The sequence below is a fragment of the Diceros bicornis genome, chromosome 1, assembly GCF_020826845.1.
Source record: "Diceros bicornis minor isolate mBicDic1 chromosome 1, mDicBic1.mat.cur, whole genome shotgun sequence".
Lineage (NCBI taxonomy): Eukaryota > Metazoa > Chordata > Mammalia > Perissodactyla > Rhinocerotidae > Diceros > Diceros bicornis.
The window spans coordinates 64,193,343-64,204,403 of record NC_080740.1 but is presented as its reverse complement, the minus strand read 5'-3'; the positions used below and the strand labels follow the sequence as shown (position 1 = coordinate 64,204,403).

At 45.0% G+C, this 11,061-nt stretch overlaps 1 protein-coding gene across 2 annotated transcripts in view; it reads left to right on the top strand.

The window, feature by feature from the left end:
* Positions 1 to 3,127: 3,127 nt before the first annotated feature.
* PPP2R2B (protein phosphatase 2 regulatory subunit Bbeta) overlaps positions 3,128 to 11,061 on the top strand; it is a 260,646-nt gene continuing 252,712 nt past the window's right edge. Inside the window, exon 1 of one of the 2 annotated variants that reach the window (XM_058543417.1) lies at positions 3,128 to 3,536. In XM_058543417.1, coding sequence (XP_058399400.1) covers positions 3,467 to 3,536 — 70 coding nt within the window. In that variant the 5' untranslated portion in view covers positions 3,128 to 3,466. The remainder of the gene's footprint in view (positions 3,537 to 11,061) is intronic. The other variant, XM_058543408.1, reaches the window with a different exon arrangement.

Sequence of the window (11,061 nt, the reverse complement as noted above, 5' to 3'; positions counted from 1 at the left end):
ATACAGGAATGGGTAAGACAATTATTTCAACAGGAATAGGAGTTACAAGCTAGAAAATTACTGGCTCACCATTACAGGCTTTGTTTTGGGGCAGGAGGTTTGCAAGAATTTTGATAAGGGTAGAGCTATAAAACCTAAATATCACGGAACAAATTCAGTAATTTACTCATTCATTCAAGAAATATTTATCTCCATTCAACAAATATAATTGAGCATCTACTAAGTGCCAGACACTTAATATCAGAGATACACTGAGAATGGTTGACAGTAATAAGTAAACAACTATTACAAAATGCAATGCACTACGAAGACGACAAAAAAAAAAAAAAAAAAAAAAAAGATGTAGAGACAGAAAATACCAGAGGAAGAGGCTATAGTGTGTTCAGGGAATGCCCCAACGAAGTAAGGACTGTTCAGCTGAGACTCTGAAGAATACCGAGAACATGAGCAAGGGGCATAGAGAATGGCATGTGCAGATGCCAAAAGCTTTTGGAAAGGACTTGACATGTTGGAGGAGTAGAAAGAAGGTCAGCGAGTCTTCTGAGAAACAGTCTGTGTAGTCTTCTTACCACAACAGAATTGCACAGGGCTTCTTTCACCCCCTTCCCTCCTTTGCTACATGTCATTGTGTTAAAGCACAAAGGCAACAGCTTTATTTTTCTTGGTTTTGGTTGGAGGGGCTAGTTCCCCATTGCTCAAAGTAAAAAAGAGTGGTCCACAAAATTGAAATCTTGGAATCTATTTAATCCATGGAGATCTATCTAATTTGCCTTCTCAGAACTTGTATCTTAGGGGAAAAAAGGCCTGTATTGTTGAATAAACGCAGGAGGAATTTTGCAGGGAACAAGAAAGGGAAAACTGAGTAAACCCGGAGGCTTGATCTACAGAGGAAACATTTGTCCCATTGGTTACAGTGGAAAATTCCTGAAGCACAGCCTGGCCAATGAGCCTGGGCCTACCTGATTCATCAGGCAGCTCTGTTCCAGTCCAGCCCACGTTCCAGGAAGATAAGGGGGAGAATTTCCCAAATACTATTCCAAGGTGTCCTGTTGCAACTTAAGGTCATTTCAACTGAAAGCAAGATGTCTTCTCACCACTTTGAGATGAACTTGGCTTTCTTCCCCTCTGCCCCCGCTCTTCCCCATTATGCTGATCTGCAAGAGAAGCTGGACTGTGTAACTATAAATGAGCTGACCGCTGGAGCCTTGGTGATGGATACAGCTCATCATGTGGAAGAACCTTCCATGGCAGCTGATGCAGAAGTGGATTACATCAACTTGCACCAGTCTTCATCTGTTACTGGAATTTCATATGTGAATTTTGAACAAATAGTCAAACAAGTATGTAAGACTTCACCACCAGATGAGAATAAAATGGAATCTATTATAAGCTAAACCTCCCCCCCAAATTATATCAAAGAATGTTTCTACTCTCTTTGCCCGGAGATACGCGATCGCTTTCTGGAGATAGGGACAATGCCATTTTCCACCTGCCAGAAGCATCTATTCTTCATGGAACTCTAACGGCAATTCCCAACCTCAGTTAAGAACTTGTTTTCCCATTTTTTTGAACTTCAAATACTTTCTAAATTGTGTTAGCTGAAGCATTGTATGTATATAATTAACTCACAGGTCCCTCTGGGCTCATCTAACTAAACTTGTGGAGCTTAACTGAGCAAGACGTGCTGATGTCTCTCCCTGCAGTGTGACACCCACTGAAATGAATACCTTCTACAAGAGGAAACCAGGGAAATTTCTTTTCCAAATTGGCTTTCTAGTGATTTGCGTTGCTTCGTAAATGATTTTAGTTGTTTCATGACAATAATCTAATTTTCTTTCAAATACAGCATTTGCAATTTGCAATTGGGGGAAACATGAGAGGATAGGAAATTCTATATCTTCCTCCTAGTTGAAGTAGGAAGACAGGCCTCTTTTTTGTATTCATGGGATCTTTGAAACACCCTCAGAGTAGCAGTGGCTCTCTGTGGGCTCAGGGCTCCAACGTACCTTCCACGTTGAAAGTAAATGTAAGCCGTTCCTGCAGTGCTGTGTCCTCACGAGCAAAACCTACAGGATGGCACTCAGCAGTTTGCCCAAAAGTGCAAAGGGCTAGGTAAGATGAACTTTTTCAGATTGACTCCACTGACTAGATTCATAACTCAGCCCTCTGCTTCCCTCTCGCTGTGTAGACATAGACGCCTACAGTTAGAATGAGATGTTTTTGACTCTGTTTGGAACGAAGTCAGATGTGACCGTAGAAAAGTTCTGGCCCCTGTTCCCCCTTCTATGCCTAGCACCGAGGGGGCTTAAGCTAGGCTTTGAGCAGCTCATCTTCACATTCTCTTCTCTTTTTCTGAGGCTTCGAGCCCCAGGCCTCGCCCTTTAACTTCATCAAGGGATCGCATGCATCATATAAGGGTGAACAAAAGGGACCTGGATGTAGACCTCCTGCCTACCCAAGGGAACCTACTTCTCCTTGCTGTCCTGAAGCGCAGGTGTCTGGAGAAAGGCAGCGAACTAGGGACTCCGGGTGCTCGAGTAAACGCCGACCGCCGTTAGCTGCGTGGCACCAGAGGAGGGAGGTTGGAAGAGCACGTTTTAGCTTTTCTCGTGAACCTGCAAGCTAGCTGCTTGCTGCCCAGGTGCCGGTTCGCGGCTGCGTGCGCCCCACTGCAGCAGAGAGCAGCCGCAGCCTCTGCTTCGGCCACCACCGCTGCTGGGGAAGAGTCCTGGGGCTGCTGACGCGGTTGGGAGGAGCCTCGCCTTGAACGCATCAGCCGCCTCCAGCCTCCTTTTGCTGCAGCAGCAGCAGCTGCGAGTGCGCGCGTGTGGGTGTGAGGGTGAGTGCGCTGGCGCCGGCCGCAGCGCCCTGCCCAGCTCCCCGCTGGCTTCCTAGCCCCCGCCAGCCGGAGCCGCCCTCCCGTGGGACTAGCACCCTCCTCCGGGCCGGGCAAGCCTGAATCCTGCCCCTACTATCTCGCCACTGCAGCTCGGGTCCAGAAAGGCACCATTTTGTCGCGGCTGCCCGCTCTTCCAGAGGGAGGAGGGATCTTTTTTGCATTTTGGAGCGGCTGCCAACGAGGGGAACCTGTTGGGCATCTCCCCTGCCCCGCTTGTGAGCGCCTCCGGGGCGGCGGGCGGGACCAGACCCCTCGGGGCACGGCGCATCTTGGCACCCGGAGGCAGCGGAGGCAGGCGCAGCATCCTCGCTGGGAATTGGAGCTGGAGTGAGCGCACCGCGGGAGGAGCCGCCGCAGCCTCGGAGATCCCGAGTGGAGGAGGTGACAGCTCCATTGCCGGGTTTTTATTTTTTTTTCTCTCCGCCTCCCCGTCTCCTCCTCAGGCTCGGACCATGGTGCAGTCCCACTGGCTCCCCTGCCCCCCTCTCCTGTGAGACTGGCTGCGGGGAGGGATCATGGATACTTGTCTGCCGGCTTCTGGTTCCCACGCAAGTAAGCCTGCTGTCAATGGAGGAGGACATTGATACCCGCAAAATCAACAACAGTTTCCTGCGCGACCACAGCTATGCGACCGAAGGTAACGCCAGCCCCGCCGCATTCCGCCGCTGGGGCCGGGCGCAAGTTGCGGATCGCTGTGCTCCACGGGCAGCTGGGCGCGGAGCGTCGGAGACTCCTCTGGGCCCCGGGGCTGGAGCGGGGGATTGGCTCACAGGGGCAGCCGCCAGTGCGCCCCACATCCATCCGGGCTCCGCGAGGCGAGCCTGGCGTTCAGCAGCAGGTGGACCCGGCGCCCACGGGAGTTAAAATGGCCCTCGGGGATTAGGCTTTTCAGGGTGGGGTTCCTGGCTGGAAAAATGACCCCCAAAAGGCAGATGACCACTCCCTCAAGATGTTTGCAGGGGTCTTGGCGGGGAGAAAAGAAGGAAGGGGCCCAGAAGGACCGCAGGTCCTCCCCTCCCTGAGCGGAATGATGTTGTCTCTCTCAGTGGCTGCAGGGAGGGCATGGTTTCATTTCCTGCCCGTTCATCTCTCCGGCCGGGTTACCTGCTCAGACAATCAAAACCCCAAAAGGCCCTGGGCAAAAGGGCGAGCCCCCCTCCCCTTGGAGGTGCATTAGCAAGAAATAAAAAGGTAGCTGGGGAAGCAGTGTTCCGGCGGCGAGCGAATGAGTCTGACACGTGGGGCGAGCAATGGGATCAGTGGGGCCTTTAAAAATCACCATTATGAATTCTGCAGCAGTAGTTTCTGCTGAATCAACAGCCAGCAGAAAGCAAAAGGGTTCAGTAAGCTGAGCTGTGCCAGGAGGTGAAATTGTCGTCTCTCTCTCTCTCTCCTAGCTTGTTCTGACATTAGCCTGAGTGCCGTGTGGCCAGGCAGGGAAAGTCAGCAGGTGGAATCTCATTTCGCCTTTTGTGTGTGAATAGAGAGTGGAGGCATTTTTTTTTTTTCAAATACCAAAACTTCTGCATTTTTGCTTTCATTATCTACCTGTAGGCCTTTATCCTTAACCACTCATATAATGTGTTGCATTATCACATTGCAATAGCCACGTGAGGAAATGGGTGTGCAGGTGCTATAGGAAAATGTGGCGAGGTATGTTAAGATTATTGGTATTATTCTTGGATGCTAAAATTTCTATAATATTTCATCAAATCAACACTACTAGAGAAATGTGACAGGGGGAGTAAAAAAGTTCAAGATCTGAAAGAAAGAAAAAGACACAATTTGGGGGTAAATGTGGCATCTTCTATAAACATCCCTGGAAGTTTTAGATAGAAAGCATGCCCAACGCTATTGAAAATATATTCTCCATTCATCATTATTATTGGAGAGCATCAAGCCTAATGTGTCCATGGTGCTAGACAGATTAAGCAGAGTTGTAGATCTCTGGCTTCCAGGAGCTTAGAGATGGCTTTTAAAATGTTCAGTCTATCCCTCCCCCATACCAAGCACCGTACTTGCTGATTTCTTTTTATTTGCATGGTGACGATGTGGTTGTGAGATGTTCTTCCTCAGTCTTACTGCTTTGTCACTGACTCGGTTACCAGGTAGAATATGATTAGCTCTGTGTATAAGCATGTCATCCAAGAGAGAAGATGTCCTTGGGTCTATTGGCTTTTGGGGGGACACTTCTTTCTATTTGTGACAACAAAGAAAGAGGGCTGCCTTCATGTTTTCTTCTCTATTGCATTATGCCTCCAAGTGTAGGCAAAGGAAACTTACTGAGCTGAGAAGATGGGCAAACTGGGGCCACGTGTATAGGAGTGTCATCTGTAGAATGAAGAAACGAGTTAAAAATGGCATTCCTGATTGCTTTCAGGGCCCTAGATACTGCCTAATCTTTGTTTCTATTTTATGGCATTTTTGTAAACTCTCATTCTGGATAAAATATCTGGGTTCATGTAGTGAAAAATGAGGTATGAGTTTATAGCAAAGAGCTTTCAAAAATCTTTCTAAATCAACCTCTCAGATATCTCTCTGTCTCTGTCTCTCTCTCACACACACACACATGCACTAAACACACTCAAAACTAAACAAATCTTTATTTCACAGTAGGTTTCCAGGTTTCTTGACCTGATCTTGGTGAAGGTCTGGGAAGAAAAAAAAAAATGGAACTTAGACAATGTGAATAGCAGAAGTTAGGTAGAGCTGGAAGCTGTCTATGGTCTTAACCTATTCATTTTAGGGAACACTCGTGCAGTGGCGCCAGCCTGAAGGGGAAGAGTCCTCCTCTTCTGATGAATGCCTTAGAAGTGCTGGTATATCTTGAAAGAGCACCAGATCAAAATATTCTGTGTTAAATCCACTTTATTGGGGGCTTGTCCCCAAACTTCTCTTCCCTTTTATTAGCTTAAACCCACTTTTAGGGAATTAGCTTCTAGGTCCTTCTATGTACTGCTTTTCTTTTTGTTTCCTTTGATATTTCTGCATTTTCCTACTTGCCCAGATATGTCAGATTTTTTTTTCTCCAAGATCTCCTTTGCATTTATCTCTGAATTTTTCTTCCCTCTGCTCGGATCATTCCACGCTGCAGTATTCTATTTAAAGCTGAAAGGTTTTTGCTGTGTAGTTAGTGTGAAGGACTCTAAGCTCAATTTGCATTGTAAGTGGTAGCTGCAGGCAAGTTCATCCAGCTAAGAGCAATGCAAATGCTAAAGGACACTTTTACCCAAGCTCCTCTCTCTCTCTCACTCTCAAGAACACATGATGTGCATTTATTAAAGACATTTCCTAGGACTCTTCTTTTACCCCGGGCATTCAAGTTACCACTCTCCCCTATCTTTTCCTATCTTTCCTCCCTTTTTAGAGTTACCATCTTTGAGCATCTTCTATGTTTCAAGCATTGGCTGAGCTTTTTATATGTATCATCTCAATATATCCAAACCCTGCTAAGTGGATGTTATTTCCCCTTTCAAATAAGGAAACTGAGCAGCTGAGGCCCAGAGATGTTACTGATTTGCCAAGGTCACACAGACGGGAAAAGATTGTCTTCAAACTCAAGACTGTCTGAAGCCCATACTCTTCCACTAGGAAATTCTGCACTGCCTCATTTTCCTTTAACCGTTAGTTCCTCTTATGGGAGAAATCACAATGGTTTTAGCTTTGTGTGTGAACTGTGTTACATCTGGGACAAAATTCTTTGTAGGGATCACTTGAAAGTGTATATATGGGGTTATATATGAGGAAAAGCATCAGCAGGGCGGGGGGCAGGAAGAGGTTGGAATGAGCACAAAAATAAGTCAATGCATTGGTTTTATTGGCTTTTTCAGATATGGAACTCTGAGTTTCCTAACCAAGGGTTCATCTCTCAAATCTCTCTGATCTATATGTGAATTTCTTTCTATATTTTTAGACTTTGTTAGAACCAACTAAAACCCTTTCTCCATTACACCGGTCTGAGAGTTCTCTAGATTAATCTTCCTACTCTCAAATGGGGCCACAGACAGACTATTCTATATCGGTGGAGTTTACAGGAATGGCAATGTGGTTAGAAGGGGAAGTCAGAGAACATGTTTTAAAATAACTACCCTGTTCTGTTAGCTGTAAAATGGGAATAACAATGAAACCTATGCCACAGGAAAAATGATTTAATACAGGGCAAGCACTCAAGACAGTACCTGATACAAAGCCAGACCTGGATAAATGCCCTCAGTATGTTATAGCTATTTGTGTTATTACTTAAGCTGTATTTGCATAGCAAGCACAATTTTCCTTGGCTTGTGTGTTGATTTGGGATGATCTTGAGGGAAAAGGCTAGTGGAGATGGGGGAGAGGTCACTAAAACCCACCACAGTCTCTTCTTGGCTCAGCCACGAGCCATGGATCTTGCTATTTAGTAATTGGCCTTAATGTACTTGCTGGTTATATTCTGGCAGCAAGTAAGTTCCATCTTCTCTTAGAGGCCTTTAAAAACCCATACTGTTTGCACATATTAAAGGAAGAACAAATTCACTTATTCCATGTACCTCCTTCCAATCATTGATTCATTCTGCCTTTTAATTCTTTCAACCGACTTTCTGCAGAGCTAATCCAGGATGTTCCGACAGGGACATGGTCTCTGTCCTCATGGAGCTTTCAGTCTAGTGGAGGAGGTAGACATTAAACAAAGAATTTTGCAAATAAATATAGAGTAAGCAATTGTGGTAAGTGATATTTGGAAAAAGTCCAAGGTGCCTTGAGATCGTATGTAAGGCAGAAAGGCAGATCTCATTTAGACTGGGGGTGCAGGGACAGCCTCTCAGAGAAGGCTGAAGCTGAGAACTAAAGGATGAGTTAGGAATTACCAAGAGCTGAAGGCATTTCAGGTAGAAGGGACAATAGGTACAAAGCCCAGAGATATAAAATAGTCTGACAGATTCAAGCAATGGAAAGATGTCTATGGCTGGAGCTTAGGGAACAAGAGGAAGAGTGATGAATATGAGACTGGAGCCTTCAGTTTACTTTGGAATGCACCAAAAACAAGAAAGATTAATGCTGGATGCAAGGATGGATAACTGGATGGGTATATGATAAAGCAAGTATAAAATGTTAATAGTAAAGTCCAGGAGGTCAGTCTGTGGATATTCCCTATAAGTTTTTTTTTCAACTTTGCTGTCTGTTTGAAAATTTTCATAAGTTAGAAAAAAGAGACTGGAGGGGCTGGCCCAGTGGCATAGTGGTTAAATTCACATGCTCCGCTTCGGCGGCCTGGGATTGGCAGGTTCGGATCCTGGGCGTGGAACTATGCACCGCTTATCAAGCCGTGCTGCACTGCTTATCAAGCCGTGCTGTGGCAGGCGTCCCACATATTAAGTAGGGGAAGATGGGCACGGATGTTAGCCCAGGGCCAATCTTCCTCAGCAAAAAGGGAAGGATTGGCAACAGATGTGAGCTCAGGGCTAATCTTCCTCACAAAAAAAAAAAGAAAAGAAAAGAGAGACTGGAGAAGTATTCAGGGACCAGATCACACTGAGCCTTGTTGACCACAAGGAGTTTGGACTTGATCCAAAGATGAATGGAAAGCCATTAAAGGATTTTGATGGGGGTGGGGGATATGATCAGGTTTGTTTTTTTCAAAAGCTCAGTCTGTCTGCTGTGAAGGGTGGGGTACCACTGGGTAGGAAGTGAATAGGAGCAAAAGCAGAGAGATAATTAGGAGGCCATGGCTGTACTTGAGGATGGTGGCAGCAGTAGAAATGGCAAATTAGATGGATTTGAGATACATTGTAGAAGAAGAATGGATAGGACTTACTTGGTGTGACAGATTGCGTGGAGATGGAGAAGTAGATGGAGATGGTGTCAAGGACAACTCCCAGGATTTTGCCATGAGAATGGCTGCGTAATGGAGCTTTTACTGAACATGGAAAAAGACTTTGGAAATTGATTAGTTTGAGGGACGTGTGAGACACGTAGTCTCACAGTGAGACTCAAGGAAGCAGTTGATATCTGGGTCTGAAGCTCAGAAGAAAGACCAGGACTAGATATGTAATTTGAGATGTCACCATCATATTAAAGGTATTTAAAACCAAGTGAGTAGATGAGATGCCTAGGAGAAGAGCGCTCCAGGGCAGAATTGGAGCCAATGAGTGAAAAATTACAAGGAAACTGATCTTAGCTTGGTATAAAGAAATTGAACAAAGAGTACCTCACAATGGAATGCCTTGGTAAGCGTAATTAACCACAAACTGAAATTATTCAAATAATGCTATATAGGCATTTCTCAGCAATGTGATAGAATAAGAAGAGTCCAGTCCTGGATGAGTTGAGTTCAGAGGGTCTCCAAACTTGAGATCTGTGTGATTTGTAAAATGTTATGGCTTCTTAGGGGCACAAGAATAAAAGTTAGGAAGTAAAGGTCCCTGCTTCCCCCCCACACACATGCTCAAGAAAGAGGGAAGCTATGATGAATAAAACTGGGAAGGTGCATGAAAATGGCTTTTGATATGAAGGTGCTGGGAAGGCATTGGAAAAATAAAAGGAGGTGGTGTCATACGATGGAGAGTTTCTTGTAGTTGCTTGTAGTTTCTTAAGTTGCTTTGGTATTTGTATGCAAATGCAAGATCCGAATAGAATTTCCAATGCATATGGATGAATGTTTGAGTTCTCTGCTGTTCTCAGAAAAATCTGAAATGGAAGGTGGAAAGAAGCTGCCTTATATTATTGTAAATGACCTTTCTGGGGATGGGAAATGTTCTGCTACTAAACATAATAACCAGAGTGCATTGAAAATCACTAGCGAGTATTCATTATTAGCATTCAGATCCCCAGGGGCAATCCCGAGCCCTTTATGAGGGCTGGCCAGAACCGTACCAATGAACCTGGGGTGACTAATATTAGGCCAGTCCTGTCAAAATATTGGTGATGCTCAATGAAAAGAGCACAGCTGTAGACTGACATTCCTAGACTCTGGCATTTGCATTTATAAAGAAACTAAGGGTCCAATTTGGACACTTAGCTGAGGAAAGAGAACTAAGGTTTCTTGAGTACTGTCTGTATTCCAGGCATTTTCCTAGATGTTTCTCATATATTTACTCATTTAATCTTCTTCAACAACCATGAGAGAATGGTTGCATTAGCCCCCCTTTTCAGAATAAGAAATTTCAAGAATTTTGGAGAAATTGAAATTGGTTTGAAGAAGCAAAGAAACTTGTGTAAGATCACAGACTTGTAAATGCCAGAACCAGATTGGAACCCATGACTGCCCGGACTCTAGGCACGTGCTCTTTTCCCACCCCCACTGCCTCTCGTCAGGATTTTAGGGGAAAAAAATGTGGGTTGTGTTCTACCTTCTGCATATATCCCCATGGTGCCCTTCAGTGCCACTGGATTCACTTGTTCCATGTCTTCCCAGTAGGGCAGTGCGCAAGTCTGGGCCTTCCCTTCCTCCTCCAGGGAGATGGCTGAATTCTCCCACCCAACGCCAGAATCCTTAGCTGACTTACTCCTGTAGATTTATTCTACTCTATAAAGAAAGAAGGAAAATATTTATGGAATTGAGCAATCAAAATGTGAAAATTAGCTGGGTTTTTATAGCCTTCTCCATGTCTCTCACCCCAGCCTAAGACATTCACAATGTAGTTGCCGGGGTGAGCTGAGATGGTCCCACTGGTCCCCTCATCTCCTATTAATAAGATGACTTTGCTTTCACAAAACTTATCCTTTACCACCAAATTTTCTTCTTTTTCCTTTCCGATAGAACTCTAGAATCAGGCTGAAAATCAGCTCTGACACAGCAGACCAGTTCTGACATAACTATCCCGGTGGAAGCACAGATTCTTTTTACAAGACCACTAATAGGTTTGTCTTAAATAATCCAGGAACCTTTGAATTCTTATGCTCCAAGTTCACTATGGAAATAGTGGAGAGGGATGATGACAGGATATGCATGTGTGAAATCCATGGAAAACTAATTAGTATTAATTGGTTTCTTTAGAGAAAAGTCAATATGAGTATTGGAAAGGGATGGGTGTGTAGAGGGGGATGTCAGACTCTCGGTTCTGTGTTTTAGAAGAAAGAGACCTGAGTGCTTATAGCAAATGTAAAGAAATGAAGGAGACTCTATGGATAAGAGGCAAAAAGATGCATGGAGTCTAAGGGTCTGGAGGGGTCCCTGTGGGTAGGTT